The 15,198-nt window shown below is 48.8% G+C and overlaps 1 protein-coding gene across 1 annotated transcript; it reads left to right on the top strand.

The window, feature by feature from the left end:
- Positions 1–37: 37 nt before the first annotated feature.
- On the top strand, positions 38–13,592 carry GGCX (gamma-glutamyl carboxylase). Its single transcript, XM_027555548.1, has 15 exons — positions 38–148; positions 540–710; positions 2,003–2,161; positions 2,643–2,808; positions 5,152–5,230; positions 6,272–6,378; positions 7,701–7,864; positions 8,208–8,473; positions 8,620–8,751; positions 9,100–9,251; positions 9,682–9,851; positions 10,065–10,195; positions 10,692–10,839; positions 11,014–11,209; positions 11,627–13,592. Exons 1-15 carry the CDS (start codon positions 106–108, stop codon positions 11,817–11,819), a joined length of 2,277 nt encoding a protein of 758 aa, XP_027411349.1. The 5' UTR covers positions 38–105; the 3' UTR covers positions 11,820–13,592.
- The last annotated feature ends 1,606 nt before the right edge of the window (positions 13,593–15,198 follow it).

Genomic DNA, 15,198 nt, shown 5'->3' on the forward strand with positions numbered 1-15,198 from the left:
TCGTGCGTGCTGATGTGTCGGGGAGGCGGGGCTTAGGGGAGCCGCCCCTTGCGACGCCCCCGGGCTCGGAGGTTGTTGCTGTGGCATATCTACCTCGCGGAGGCCATGGCGGTCTCCGCTCGGCCCGCGCGGGCCCCGCGGGGCTCAGGTAGGCTCAGAGCCCCGCCTTGTGGCGCATAGAGAGGGGCGCAACTTTCAGAGGGGTAGGGCAGGGATGCCCTGCGGAACCTGGGGAAGGGAGCCTCGGTTGGGAAGGGCTTTGTAGAGAGAGTTTGCAGTCTTCTGTTTCGGGGTGGGTTGATGACATTCAGGACGCTTTGCGATTAGGGGGCTGCAGTCTGAGAAAGGTTCTGGGGCACTGGGGGATCCTGGAGGAGGGGCTGCACTGCAGGGATGTTTCGAGCAGTCAGAGATCAGTGGGTGAACCCAGGTAGGCAGAAGCCCTAGACGGAGATTTCTCTGATTTGAGAAGGAGTCTGTTTTAAAACATCTCCATTCCCATACGTGCACGTGCAACTCTCTCCATTTATTGGTTGCAGACAAAGTAAAGAAAGACAAGGCTGCACAGACTTCAGGGCCCCGTCAGGGCAGCCGAATGGGGAAACTGTTGGGTTTTGAGTGGACAGATGTGTCCAGCTGGGAGAGGCTGGTGACCCTGCTGAATAGACCCACGGATCCTGCAGGCCTGGCAGTCTTCCGTTTTCTCTTCGGTAAGTCCAGTGTCTGGGAGGTGCCAGCATGGTTGGGGGTGAGAGAATGACAATGGTTCCTTGTCCATTTCTTGGATACTTTCTTGTTTAGTGGACTAACCTTCCTTTTTCTAAAAGCTGAAGTGACTAATATCCTGGAAGAACTCTTTGTAACCCAGTTTTGTCTCCTCTGATTAGGGCTTGGAGATCAGAAGTGCTTTGATCCAAGGCTACAGGAAATACAGAGACAGGGGAACAGGAACCCATTTTATTTGTGGAATGAAGTTTTCCAGTAACTACGCTAAGGACTAGACTTCAGAGAAATGGCAGGGGTGACAAAGCAGCCATTTAGGCTGTGACTCCCTAATCCAGACCTTTCTAACTCATAGGCCACAGCATGTATGTTTGGAATGGGTTACAGACATGCCGAGATATTAATCTACCTAACCCAGTGGTTCTCAACTGGAGACGCTTTTACTCTCCAGGGTACATTTGGCAATGTCTCTAGACGTTTGTATTTGTCACAACTAGGTGTGGGGGAAGGGGAAGAAGTGGTTACTGGCATCTACACAGAAATCAGGGATGCTGCTGAATGACCTATGAACCACAGGGTAAACCTCCAGCAAATAATTAACCAGGCCAAACTGAATTGTCCTGGGGTTGAGAAATCCTACCTTAATTTGGAGCTGGCTTCCTGACCTGAGTAGCCCTTCTGTTTACCCTAGTGTGCTGGCCAGATACTGCTGTGCCAGGAAGTAAAAGAGGTTGAGGGCGCATCACCCCAGAGCACTTTGTGTAGCCAATAGGACAGACCTTTACAAACATGACTATCAAAACCTGAATAGCTTCGACAGCACTTTGTATGCTTCTTTCATTTAATCTTCTCTGAGACCCTGCAAAATATTATGAGCCCCTTCTCACAAATGGGGAATTGGCTCAGGGAGGTGCAGTGGCTGACATCCCACAACTGGCACAATGCCTAGCACAGAGTAGGCACTCAACCAATTCTCAGGTGGCACGAGTGGTAAAGAACCTGCCTGTCAATGCAGGAGATGTGGGTTCGAACCCCGGGTCAGGAGATCCCCTGGAGGAGGAAATGGCAACCCACTCCAGTATTCTTGGCTGGAGAATCCCATGGACAGGGCTCCAGTCCGTGGGATTAAAAAGAGTCAGACACGACTGAAGCGACTTAGCAAGCATGATTATTGTTGAATGAATTATTTCTGGAGCTGGGTGTGCCTGACTATATTCCAGTATGTTCCATGGTTGCCTTTGCTGAGGCCTATCGGCACCTTCTCTCTCTGCCTTCTCAGGGCTGATGATGGTGCTGGACATACCCCAGGAGCGTGGTCTCAGCTCCCTAGACCGAAGATACCTGGATGGCCTGGAGGTGTGTCGCTTCCCCTTACTGGACGCCCTGCAGCCACTGCCACTTGACTGGATGTATCTGATCTACACCATCATGTTTCTGGGTGAGAGAAACTGCAGGAGAGACGGGCGTATTGACTGGCCTACTTAATACACAGAAATCCGAAGCATGCTGGTGAATGACCAGGGTCTTGGGTTTCATTTTTATTTTTGGCTGTGCCACATGGTTTGCGAGATCTTAGTTCCCTGACTGGGGATCGAACTTAGGCCCTTGGCATTGAAAACACTAAGTCCTAACCGCTGGACAGCCAGGGAATTCTCTAGGTTTTCTTATTTCACTTATTATATAACTTATAATTTCATCCTGCTGAAATTATAAGCAGGATATTATAATATCCTGTGTGTCATCTGAGCTGTGACCCCTTAACTCTTTTTAAAATATTGAAATAACATTTAGTTGAAATTTATTTTTATCTGACTGTAAAATGTCTGATGAGTTTCTTAACCCCACCCATAGGCTGTCCCAGGGGAGCTGGGCCTGTGGTGACCCTTTGACCTTTTAATCCTCTCCCCTACCAATCCCAGGGGCACTGGGCATGATGCTGGGCCTGTGCTACCGGATAAGCTGTGTGTTATTCCTGCTGCCATACTGGTATGTGTTTCTCCTGGACAAGACGTCGTGGAACAACCACTCCTATCTGTATGGCTTGTTGGCCTTTCAGCTGACATTTGTGGATGCACACCACTACTGGTATGAGTCTGGGGGAACGAGGGAGGGGTTGGCTGTGTCAGGATGGTCACCAGAGGTAGGGCCCAGTAAGGTCCTAGCACTTGTCCCAGCAAGCATATCTTCAGCCGTGCTTTGCAGAGTAAACATAACTTGTAAACAAGCAAAGGTGACTTGGATGGATTCCGGAGGGGTGATGGTCAGCGAGGTGGGAGTTCTGAGGGTGACCACAAGCAGAGTGGCTCCATTCCCACCCCTTCACTCTTTCCCTATCTCCCCAGGTGCCTTGATCTGTCCACTTCCTGTAATCCTCTTAGAAGAAGAGAAGACTAAAGCCAGACATAGCTATTTTCAAATACTTCAAGGGTGGTCATGTGGAAGAGGGAGCAGACTTTCTCTGTGAGGGACAGAATTAGAGCCAAGAGTAGACACTGATGTGGGGCAGAGGCATGTCAGAAGGAGAGGGCCCACCAGGGCTGCTCAGCAGTGCTCTCCCTGGAGGAGGTAACCCTCCCCCACCTCTGGCTTATGTGACCATCTTTCAGGGGAGGTGGAAAAGGGATTTGGAGACAGGGTTGCAGAACTGATGATCTTTAAGGAATCCTTCTATTACTAAGTGAAAAGCAAGTATGAGCTGTCAGTAACATGGGCGTGGGAAGAAAACCTCAAACACTGGATTTGTTAGTGATTTATCAGTCATTAATCACATGTCAATCGTCAGTACACCTATGCAGATATCCCCTTTTTGTAAACCTTTACATTCATTCAGAGTGGCCAGCTCTCATCATAAAGAATTGAGAAGTAGTTGGGCTTTCTTGGAGGCTCAGATGGTAAAGAATCCTCCTGCAATGCAGGAGACCCAGGTTTGATCCCTGGATTAGGAAGATCCCCTGGAAAAGGGAATGGCTGGTATTCTTGCCTGGAGAATTCCATAGACAGAGAAGCCCTGATGGGCTACAGTCCATGGGGTCACAAAGAGTTGGACATGACTGAGTGACTAACACTCTTTGACAGAATACCCCAGAAAATCTCATTTTTGTAATTTTTGCACAATTTGAAAAAATACCGACTGATCATTCACTAAAGGCTTTCCACATGCCAAGCACTATGCTAAACATTTTTGTTTTTTCCATGTTATAACCCCATGGTTATAACATGGAGTTCCCATTTTATAAATGAAGAAATTAAGGCTTACAGAAATAGAGGATTTGTCTAAGGTCACTGAGCAGTTAAGAGGCATAAATGAGACTCCAGGTCTCCCTAGTGGCAGACTCCAGTGCTCCTGAGCACAAATATAATAACCTGCCCCTTTCCTGGCTTCTCTGCTCATTCTGTGTCTTATTGAAAACCTGCTTTGCTTCTGCCTCCCCAGAATACATCTAATCTTAGTAGCCTGGTTTTGTCCGTTCTCAGCTAGATCCTAGCATCCAGGTCTGTGAAATGTCAGTTTGTCTTGAAAACTGAAACTTTGCTTTAAATGCACTATGTATATTTTCATACACCAGCTTTGCAAACATTCCCTGAAATTCCTTGTTTTTCAAATTTAGTCCTCTTTTAGCACTGTAATCTTTTTTTTTTTTTGCATATCAGTGATTCTTTCAGAGAAGGCAGTGGCACCCCACTCCAGTACTCTTGCCTGGAAAATCCCATGGATGGAGGAGCCTGGTAGGCTGCAGTCCATGGGGTCGCTAAGAGTCGGACACGACTGAGAGACTTCACTTTCACTTTTCACTTTCATGCATTGGAGAAGGAAATGGCAACCCACTCCAGTGTTCTTGACTGGAGAATCCCAGGGACGGGGATCCTGGTGGGCTGCCATCTATGGGGTCACACAGAGTCGGACACGACTGAAATGACTTAGCAGCAGCAGCAGTGATTCTTTATGCCCTTGTCCCATGCAGTGGATGGGGTGGCAGGTGGAGCAGGGGGAAGTACACCTCCCCTCATGCAGGTAACACGAGGTCAGTATATACTAGTCTTACTGCCAGCTGCCCTGTGGCCATGGGGTGGGGAATGGAGGGTCTACAGCCCCTTTCTTCTGGAGCTAGCGTTGTAGTCTTTTTCCTGGTTTATGAGGAGACTAATTTGCTAACTAACAGATGTTAAACACTGAATATTTTGTTGTTGTTATAACTCACTAGTAGTTACGACTAGTAGTTTCTGTTATGACTTGAAATGATCATTACAAGGTGCTCAAATAATTCGCAAGGGCCTCTGAGAGAACTGAGAAGATGTGGGAGACGTCCTAGAATAGAGAGATCACTACAGAGATATCCTGGAATAGAGAGATGATTCCATTTAAAAAGCAAGGTAGAAATGGGACTGGACTAAGAACCCGTCCCCTACCGTTCTCCCTCTCAACTGCAGGTCTGTGGATGGCCTGCTGAGAGCCCGGAAGCGGAACGCCCACGTGCCCCTTTGGAACTATGCTGTGTTGCGTGGCCAGGTACCAGATTGCAGGAGAGAGGGGGTGTTCTTCACAGCCGTTGGCAGCATGGCCGCCCACTGCCAGACTTCGCTCTGCTTGGCCTCCCTGAATCTTCTCCTCCTCCTTCCTCCTTTTTGAAACTCAACTATTTAAAAAATTTTTTATTTATTTATTTTATTTTTGGCTATGCTGGGTATTCGTTGCTGCATACGAGTCTCTCTTTAGTTGTGGAGAACAAGGGCTACTCTTGAGTGCTGTGCCCCAGTTTCTCATTGTGGGGGCTTCTCTGATTGCAGAGCATGGGCTCTAGGCAAGAGAGCTTTGTGGGCTCTAAAGTGTGGGCTCACTAGTTGTGTGGTGCATGGGCTTAGTTGCCCCTCAACATGTAGGATCTTCCTACATCAGGATTTGAAGCCATGTCCCTTGCATTGGTAGGTAGATTCTCATCTACTGGACCACCAGGGACATCCCTTTTTCCCTTTTTGCTGGAAAGCTGGCCTGGCTTCTCCCTGTTTTCTAATCTAAGCTACTTCCTAATCTCTGGGATCTCTCACCTTGTCATACAAAGAAAGAGCTTTATTCCCACTAGATTAGAATCCTCATGAAGAAAGAGTAACCTCTGTGCTTCATGACTTGCCTTCAAAAGTGAAAGTAAAGTGAAAGTGTTAGTTGCTCAGTCCTGTCTGACTCTTTGCAGCCACATGGACTGTGGTTCGCCAGGCTCCTCTGTCCATGGAATTCTCCAGGCAAGAATACTGGAGTGGGTTGCCATTCCTTTCTCCAGGGGATCTTCCCAATTCAGAGATGGAACCCAGGTCTCCTGCATTGTAGTCAGATTCTTTACTATCTGAGCCACCAGGGAAGCCCGACTTTTCCGTCCTGACTTTGCCTAATACTGTGCCTGATATCTGTAGGATGTTAGGTGAGTGAACGTCTGAGATGAATGAGTAGATCTCGTCTCTCAGGCCCTGGACTGAGGTCAGAACTGATTTGTGACTGTCTGTGGAGGATGAGGCTCTGACTTTGTGTGAATATTCGTTTTGCATATTGTGTTTGCAGATCTTCATCGTGTACTTCATTGCGGGCATAAAGAAGCTGGACGCAGACTGGGTGGAAGGCTACTCTATGGAATACCTGTCACGGCACTGGCTCTTCAGCCCTTTCAAGTGAGCGGCAGGGCAGAGGCCTAGAGCGGCCAGGTGCAGGGTTGGGGGGCTCACCTCCTTCAGGTCTACGGTCCTAGCTGCTGCTCCCACTTTGCCTAAATTTGCTGCATGCTTCACTCTGTCCACTCATCTCCCTCTTCAGCAGAAGGCAGAGTTGATGATGTCAAAAGATCTAGGCTTAGCTGCCCCTGGGAGACTTACAGCATGGGCCGGAATGAAGGGAAAAGAAATAAAGGAAAGGGAAGTGCCAGCACTAGGTGACTTGGAGAGTGAGTCAGTGCCCCAGCAGTTGCTGTGATGGGGCCTCTGTCCTTGGGTGGCTGCCCCAGCCTCTTGCCCAGATTCCTCAACTGGCATGCCAAGATATGGACAGTCAGCTCCCCTTCCCAAACAAAACCATTGTTAATAACTCTTCCCAAAGCAGAGCTGCTTCTCTCTGACTTCTCTTTTCCTCCCATCTCTTCTTCCTTTGGCCTTCCTTTTTTTAATGTTACTTTTGACTGCGCTGGGTCTTTGTTGCTATAGACTTTCTCTAGTTGTGGCAAGTAGGGGCTACTGTCTAGCTGTGGTGTGTGGGCTTCTCATTACTGTGGCTGCTCTAGTTGCAGAGCATGGGTTCCAGGTGTGTGGGCTCAGTAGTTGCAGCGAGTGGGCTTAGTTCCTCCATGGCTGTGGAATCTTCCCAGACCAGGGATCGAACCCGTGTCCCCTGCATTGGCAGGCGGATTCTTAACCACTGGACCAACAGGGAACTCCCTTCTTGTCTTACTTTGTACTCTTCCCTCTGCCCTGACACTTCCCAGTTCCGGAAGTTTGACATCATTATATCAGCCCAGCATTCCCCTTTTAAAGTTTCTCTTCTGGTATACCTCCAGGAAGAACCTGCCTTGCACAACACACACACTGCTCAGTCAAATTTTGCTCTGGGAGCTCTGCCCTTGCTTATTACTTAGGGCATGTTGAAAGAAATTGGACACCTGAAGTATGTGAGATTCCCTGATGGCTCAGATGGTAAAGAACCACCAGCCTGCAATGCAGGAGACCCGGGTTCAATACCTGGGTTGGAAAATCCCATGGACAGAGTAGCCTGGTGGGCTGTAGTCCCTAGGGTCGTAAAGAGTTGGACACAACTGAGCGACTAACACTCTTAATTTTGTGGGAATGAAAAGGGGTTGGAAAACCCTCCCAGAGGATGTCTTTGGGTGGAGTTCTCTACCCTTCTGCCGGGGTGGATCATGCAGCATGGAGAGGGTAGCAGAGGTGCCTCAACTGTGAGTATTCCATGTGTGCTAGTGCCTGAGCTTTGACCCTGGTGTCTGCAGACTTGTGTTGTCCGAGGAGATGACGAGTCTGCTGGTGGTGCACTGGTGCGGACTGCTGCTCGACCTCTCAGCCGGTTTCCTGCTCTTCTTTGATGCCTCAAGACCCATCGGCTTCGTCTTCGTGTCCTACTTCCACTGCATGAATTCCCAGCTTTTCAGCATTGGTCAGTTCCTATAATCTGGTGGGAAACAGGAAGCCACAGGTGTGCAGGGGAGGGACGAACCAGCAGCCCATGTGGCAGGGGGAGACGGTGACAGGAGCAGGAGCTAAGCTGAGCCGGACGTCATCTCTGAGAGATGGAAACAGATGGGAAAGCGGCCCAGGGCTTTTGGGCTCAGCTAGTATGTTTTGTTTCTGTGGGAAGTAATAGGCTCCAGTTGAGAATTTCTTTCTTCATAAGTGAAATACCTGGGAGAGGCTGCCTAGGAGAAGGGGAGGTGTGGAGGGGATGAGCCACGTTTTCCAGCCCAACTCCTGAAGTGCTGATTTCTTCCCCGCTGTTCTAGGCATGTTCCCCTACGTCATGCTGGCCAGCAGCCCTCTCTTCTGCTGTCCTGAATGGCCTCGGAAGCTGGTAGCTCACTGCCCGAAAAAGCTGCAAGAGCTGCTGCCCCTCAGGACTGCCCCTCAGCCCAGCACTTCCTGTATGTATAAGAGGAGCCGGGCCAGAGGCAGTCAGAAGCCAGGGCTGCGCCACAAGCTGAGCACTGCCTTCACCCTGCTCTACCTCCTGGAGCAGCTCTTCTTGCCTTATTCCCACTTCCTCACCCAGGTGCGTGTGGGCTGAGGGTCCGCTTGGATAGTGGTGGAGGGGACAGTGCTCAGGAGAGAAGCGGGCAGGTCTGGGGACCTCTCTGGGCAGAGGACGGCATTAGCATGAGGAGCATGGAGCTGATTCCCACCACCCTGCCTCCTCAGGGGTACAACAACTGGACCAACGGGCTATACGGCTACTCTTGGGACATGATGGTGCACTCCCGCTCCCACCAGCACGTGAAGATCACCTACCGTGATGGCCGCACCGGTGAACTGGGCTACCTCAACCCTGGGGTGAGATGCCACTAACTTCCTGGCCTTCAGAGGACCCCTGGAGCTTTGGGGTCTGGTCTCTGTGGGTCCACTTTGCCCTTTCTCTGGAGCCAGGTGGAACCTTCTTTTGTGGGGGTTGAAATGGGGCAGTGTCATTCACGTCCCTCAATTGAGATGAGACTTAGAAAGGTGAGTACCGCTAGCCCAGCAATGAAAAAAATTCTTCCATAAAGTTTTTTGGTTCTCATTTTTTTTTCTTCCCTGTCAAGACTGGCAGCAGACAGGGATCTTTTTGTGCCTTCGGCACTGCATGACATGTCTGGAAGCTCAATAACAACGAGGTGGGACTAATGTGGGGGTTTGGGGCAGGTATTCACACAGAGCCGGCGTTGGAAGGACCATGCAGACATGCTGAAGCAATATGCCACTTGCCTGAGCCGCCTGCTGCCCAAGTACAATGTCACTGAGCCCCAGATCTACTTTGATATTTGGGTCTCCATCAATGACCGCTTCCAGCAGAGGTGGGCAAGGGGAGCAGAGAAGGGGGAAAACGTGAAGTCCAGCTTTTTTTGGCCCAGATGACTAGCCTGTGCTCCTCAGTGTTGTCTTGCTTGCAAGGCTGTCCACTGGTGCATGTCCCTGTTGACCTGGTTGTGGGCATAGCCGATTGCATCCAGCAGAGGGCACCGTCATCCCGAAGAAAAGGGAACTCATTCTCTTAGAAGCTGTTAACTCTCCTCAGGCGGCCACTAACCCCCATTCTTCCCAGTGCTCCAGAACCTCTTTCCCCTCTTCTGTTTCTCTGTCCCCAACTGGCAGTAACATGCTGACATAGGCTGTTTCTTCTTTCTGGAAAACCCTGTTTGTTCTATCCGGGAACAGTGATGAACAGAACTGGAAATTGCGGTATGTAGGTGGCTATGGCCTTAGAACATGATTTCTTTCCCTAAGGATTTTTGACCCTCGTGTGGACATCGTGCAGGCTGCCTGGTCGCCCTTCCAGCGTACACCTTGGCTGCAGCCACTGCTGATGGACCTGTCTCCCTGGAGAACTAAACTACAGGAGATCAAGAGCAGCCTGGACAACCACACCGAAGTGGTCTTCATTGCAGATTTCCCTGGTATGGAAGAAAGCACAAAGGCTTTGCTGTCTCCTTTCTGGCCTCCTAGGCCAGGGACACAGTGTGTGATGGAGCCGGGAGGGTCTGCTCCTGGTGGGAGGCTGGTTTTTGAAACCCGAGGTGAAGGTGCTGGTGAAGGTGTGATTTCTCTGTTCTGACTGGGAGTGAGTTCACGCCACCTTGGGGTGGGATGGGAACTCTTGCCCCTGGCAGGGCTGCACCTGGAGAACTTCGTGAGTGAAGACCTGGGCAACACTAGCATCCAGCTGCTGCAGGGGGAGGTGACCGTGGAGCTGGTGGCAGAACAGAAGAACCAGACTCTTCAGGAGGGAGAAACAATGCAGGTATTTGGCTTGAATTAACAATGATAGAAAACTTTTGATGAGTGTAGTTGATTTAGTATAAATGCAAAATCCTTTAACGTAACAGTAACACAGTGGGAGGCTTCCCTAGTGGCTCAGTTGATAAAGAATCCACCTGCCAATTGCAGGAGATGTAGGTTCAATCCTTGGGTCAGGAAGATCCCTTGGAGAAGGAAGTGGCAACCCGCTCCAGCATTCTTGCCTGGAAAATCCCATGGACAGAGGAGCCTGGTGGGCTACAGTCCATGGGCTCACGAAAGAGCTGGACATGACTTAGCGACTAAATAACAACAATGCAGTGGGGATGAAAAAGCAAGGGCCCTGGGGGCTATAAATAGCCTCATTCAGGATTCTAGAGGTCAGTTCCTTTGGATTCCAATATATAAGAAAAAAGATGGAGGTGGGGAAGTGGAGGGAGGCCACAGGCTGGCTAGCGAAAGGCTAGAGCATGAGAGATGCATTTCTTCCCCCTTTTCAGTTGCCGGCTGGTGAGTACCATAAGGTGTACACAGTGTCGTCCAGTCCTTCCTGCTACATGTACATCTACGTCAACACTACAGAGGTTGCACTCGAGCAAGACCTGGCGTATCTTCAAGAATTGAAGGAGAAGGTGGAGAATGGAAGTGGTGAGTATCTGAAGATTTGGGCTGAGAGAGCCCACTTTATAGGAAGTCGGGGTCATGATCGAGGATCTGCCCACTTAACGAATGAATTTGAAGCTTCTAGCTGGGGAAAGAGGAGTTCTAGAAGAGAGAATGCTCTTTTCTCAGTGATTCCTCTTTTTGCCCTCTTCCGGACAGAAACAGGGCCTCTGCCTCCAGAGCTGCAACCTCTGCTCGAAGGGGAAGTCAAAGGCGGCCCTGAGCCAACACCACTGGTCCAGACCTTCCTTAGACGCCAGCAAAGGCTCCAGGAGATTGAACGCCGGCGAAATGCCCCTTTCCACGAGCGACTTGTCCGCTTCTTGCTGCGAAAGCTCTTTATCTTTCGCCGCAGGTAAGCTTTACTCTATAGTACTTTGTCATCAGATGTTTGCAGGCTGGGTCACTGTTCTCTGGTGAGAGTAACATTAGGGACTCTTTCCCAGGAGAGGACAATCCAGTGCTAAACTCCCTTTTTCCTCTCTCCTTGCTCCTCTCCCTGATTGATTGGGAGAGTAAATGGTATGTCTGATGGGCACTGTCTTGTTCCGACTCAGCTTATTTCCTGTGCGTTTTTCCTACCCCACCCTGGAATCCTCAGTCAGACTGTGTGAAGAGTGGGGTGCCCTTCCAGCTGGGATGGGGGTGTCTGGGGGGAGATTCTTATCTGTGGGTGAGAGGCCAGATGACCAGGTGTCCTCTGAGGGCTTTGGCAGGATTGCCTGTGTTGAAATAGGAGTTTGGACAGCTGGCTTTTTCCCATCTTTTTCAGCTTTCTCATGACTTGTATCTCACTTCGAAATCTGGCATTTGGCCGCCCTTCCCTGGAGCAGCTGGCCCAAGAAGTGACTTATGCCAACTTGCGACCCTTTGAGCCAGCGGGAGAGCCGAGTCCTGTAAACACAGATTCTTCTAATCCTAACCCTCCTGAGCCGGATTCTCACCCTGTCCACTCAGAGTTCTGAGGGAGGCCAGATGTGGAGTACAAATGTGGCAGCAGCCAGTCACAGGACCATTACATAGGCAGTGGACATGTGAAAAAACTACTTCAGATTTTTTGTTTTTCCTCCATATCCTAGCTATAATAAATTCAGAGAGGATAGATTAGAGGGACCAAGGAAATAAAGCAAGGATAAGATTTATCAATTCCAAGGTTGAGGGGCTTGGGCAGTGGGGTTAAAAAACAATGTGAAAATGTCTTTCAAGGGGTAAGAATCAGGTTTAAAGTGACTTGCTCCTTGCCAAAAGAGAGTTAATGTTCCATGAAAATAACAGCTGCTGTTAAGTGCTTGCCCTATACAGGCACTGTGTGAAGCCCTGTGCCAGCGTTATTACACTTATTCCTTAAGAGCCATAAGCCTTATTTTGTGGTTGGGGAAGCTGAGGCTGAGGGGTAGTATAATCCGCTCAAAGACATATGCCTAATAAGAGATGGACTGACTGATGGTCTGAACCTCAAGTCTGTTTGGCTTAAGGTCTTGCACCCTGCCTCTTAAAATTTTCAGAATCACTGACAGTAATTCTGAAATAACATAGCTTAAAACTTGTCTGATTATAAAGTGTGATTAGGATGGTGATCAGGTTTTAGATGCAGGGTAATTTTCTCTTCACTGCAATTTTGATTCTTTTTTTGTTCCTATTATTTATACAGCCAGTTTTTCACTAGGGGTTATGAGCATAGAATAGCAGAGAGTTAAACTGATAACAGAATTTAGATGATTAATAGTGATATACATCTAAAAAACAAGCTTAGTATTTAGCATTATTCTAGTTTTCAATGAGCACGAGGTGATATAAAGTGAGATTTAACCAAATGTAATGAAATCAGGGGATGTTTACAGTCATGATGTATAAGATTTGGATGTGATTCAGGAAGATCCTAAATTCTGTGAAAATTCAAAGGCCTGGCACTGGCCTAGGAAGTGAGAATGCATAATTAGCAACAGAAACAAACAAAAAACAGGCCCTGTTTGGGAACCCTATTGGGAACCCTGTGTGGAGGCAGAGACCGGTGGCAGCAGGCTGGCAGTCCCAGTTACTTTGATAAAGGATTGCATGTGTTTTCAGCCTTCTTTTCCCATGCTCCACTCCATCCAATCTCAGGGTTCTTTCCGAGGCGGCTGCTTTTCACCATACACACTTGGGTTGATTATGTCCACTCCATGGTTTTCAAGGATGCCGCTGCTTAGATTTCTTTCCTGTGCTCTAGAACTTTATCTAGCTCCACCTGGCTATCCCAGAGTTTTTAACTGTCATAAACGGAAGATGCATTCATCCACAACTGCTTATTACCGAATGGCAGCTGTTTTTTGATTCTTCCATTTTCCTTCCATTTCTTAAGATTTCAAGGCCCATCAGTTCTACCTCTTACTTTTTGGACCTGTTGAACTCATCTCTCCTACCTCTGTCCTTTCAGCCTTTATACTGGAATCCAGTTAGAGACAGATCAGAGCAGGGCTGCCAGGAAGTTATGCAGGTTGGGCCTAAGTGCACTCAACTGATCCAAGTGGAGCCTGGCAGTAAGTTCCTGTGATTCACACAAGGCATTTTGTGGGTTAGAGATAGCTACGGCACAGGGCACGTTGCTAAGAACCATGCGTGGGAAACACTGGTTTTCAGTCCTTTTGCAGATACCCTCAATGACACAATATACCTTGGCACTGTGTCCTTTCCCATAACTGCTGCCCCACCCTTTTTACTTGGTGAAAATAATAAAAGTAGTTCATTTTGGAAGGGAACTCTTCCAGTATTTTTCTTGATACAGGCAAGGATGTTACTTTCCCCCAACTGTTAGTGTACCACCTGTCTCATTTTCCAAGTGACAATGTTGTGGGTACCTAATACTGTTCAGAAAAGCTGTTCACTGGAGGAAATCTGGGTTCTCCAGGTTTCAGTATTCAGACCCTGGTAATCAATGTTTGTTTAGCCAGAAGGCTTTGCTTCCTACCATAGGCCAGCATTTAGGTCTTTTGTCCCTGACCAGTGTCATCGCCAGAGAAGGCAATGGCACCCCACTCCAGTACTCTTGCCTGGAAAATCCCATGGACGGAGGAGCCTGGTAGGCTGCAGTCCATGGGGTGGCTAAGAGTCAGACACGCATGCATTGGAGGAAATGGCAACCCATTCCAGTGTTCTTGCCTGGAGAATCCCAGGGATGGGGGAGCCTGGTGGGCTGCCATCTATGGGGTCGCACAGAGTCAGACACGACTGAAGCGACACAGCAGCAGCAGCAGTGTCATCCCCCTTGAAACTGTAGAAAAGTATGATTTTCAACTTAAACGTGACATGTTTCACATTCCCTTTCATTAGCACTTTATGCTTTTGATTCTCAAGCTGTAACCATCCCAGTTTCATGCCTTTGCACCTACTAGCCTCCCTAGGCTTGTTAATCCCCAACCTCTACCCCAGGTCTAGGCAGAGGACAAGCCACCTTTGTCACTCTCCTCAGTCTGCAAGCTCCTTGACAACAGGTGTCATCCTAGTAAATGCTGAACCAAACCTCAAGGCCATTATTTCTCTGGTGCTGCTTCACCAGCCTACAGATGCTTCATCCTCACAGTCATTATTTGACCATGGTTCACTGCAGATGGTGATTGCAGCCATGAAATTAAGACGCTTACTCCTTGGAAGGAAAGTTATGACCAACCTAGACAGCATATCAAAAAGCAGAGACATTACTTTGCCAACAAAGGTCCGTCTAGTCAAGGCTATGGTTTTTCCAGTGGTCACGTATGGATGTGAGGTGGAATGTGAAGAAAGCTGAGCGCCGAAGAATTGATGCTTTTGAACTGTGGTGTTGGAGAAGACTCTTGAGAATCCCTTGGACTGCAAGGAGATCCAACCAGTCCATTCTAAAGATCAGTCCTGGGTGATCTTTAGGACTGATGCTAAAGCTGAAAACTCCAATACTTTGGCCACCTCATGTGAAGTTGACTCATTGGAAGCCTGATGCTGGGAGGGATTCAGGGCAGAAGGGGACGACAGAGGATGAGATGGCTGGATGGCATCCCTGACTCGATGGACTTGAGTTTGAGTGAACTCCGGGAGTTGGTGATGGACAGGGAGGCCTGGCATGCTGCAATTCATAGGGTGGCAGTCAGACACGACCGAGCAACTGAACTGAGACAAGTGTCTTGGCCATCTGAAAGCTTTTTGGTATTTTGGAGCTTTTTAATGTCATGAAAAGTTGAAGTTCTGAAGTTTCACAGCAGGTCAAGAGTTTATACTCCCCTATATTTAACCTTGCCTTTCCCCCCAAACTGGTTTCTATACTTTTAACTCTCCAAGCATACAGATATAAGCAGGCACTGCTTGGGCCTCATTTGCAAGAGCAAAGCATTTCAA

Source organism: Bos indicus x Bos taurus, chromosome 11, assembly GCF_003369695.1.
Source record: "Bos indicus x Bos taurus breed Angus x Brahman F1 hybrid chromosome 11, Bos_hybrid_MaternalHap_v2.0, whole genome shotgun sequence".
In the NCBI taxonomy this organism is placed as follows: domain Eukaryota; kingdom Metazoa; phylum Chordata; class Mammalia; order Artiodactyla; family Bovidae; genus Bos; species Bos indicus x Bos taurus.

What these genes read in the sequence shown, in the direction of transcription:
- GGCX (XM_027555548.1), top strand. Translation starts at nt 106, where the DNA reads ATGGCGGTCTCCGCTCGGCCCGCGCGGGCCCCGCGGGGCTCAG. An exon ending in GTGGATGCACACCACTACTG is followed by an intron (nt 2,809 to 5,151) that starts GTATGAGTCTGG and finishes TCTCAACTGCAG; the next exon opens with GTCTGTGGATGGCCTGCTGA. An exon ending in ATTCCCACTTCCTCACCCAG is followed by an intron (nt 8,474 to 8,619) that starts GTGCGTGTGGGC and finishes CTGCCTCCTCAG; the next exon opens with GGGTACAACAACTGGACCAA.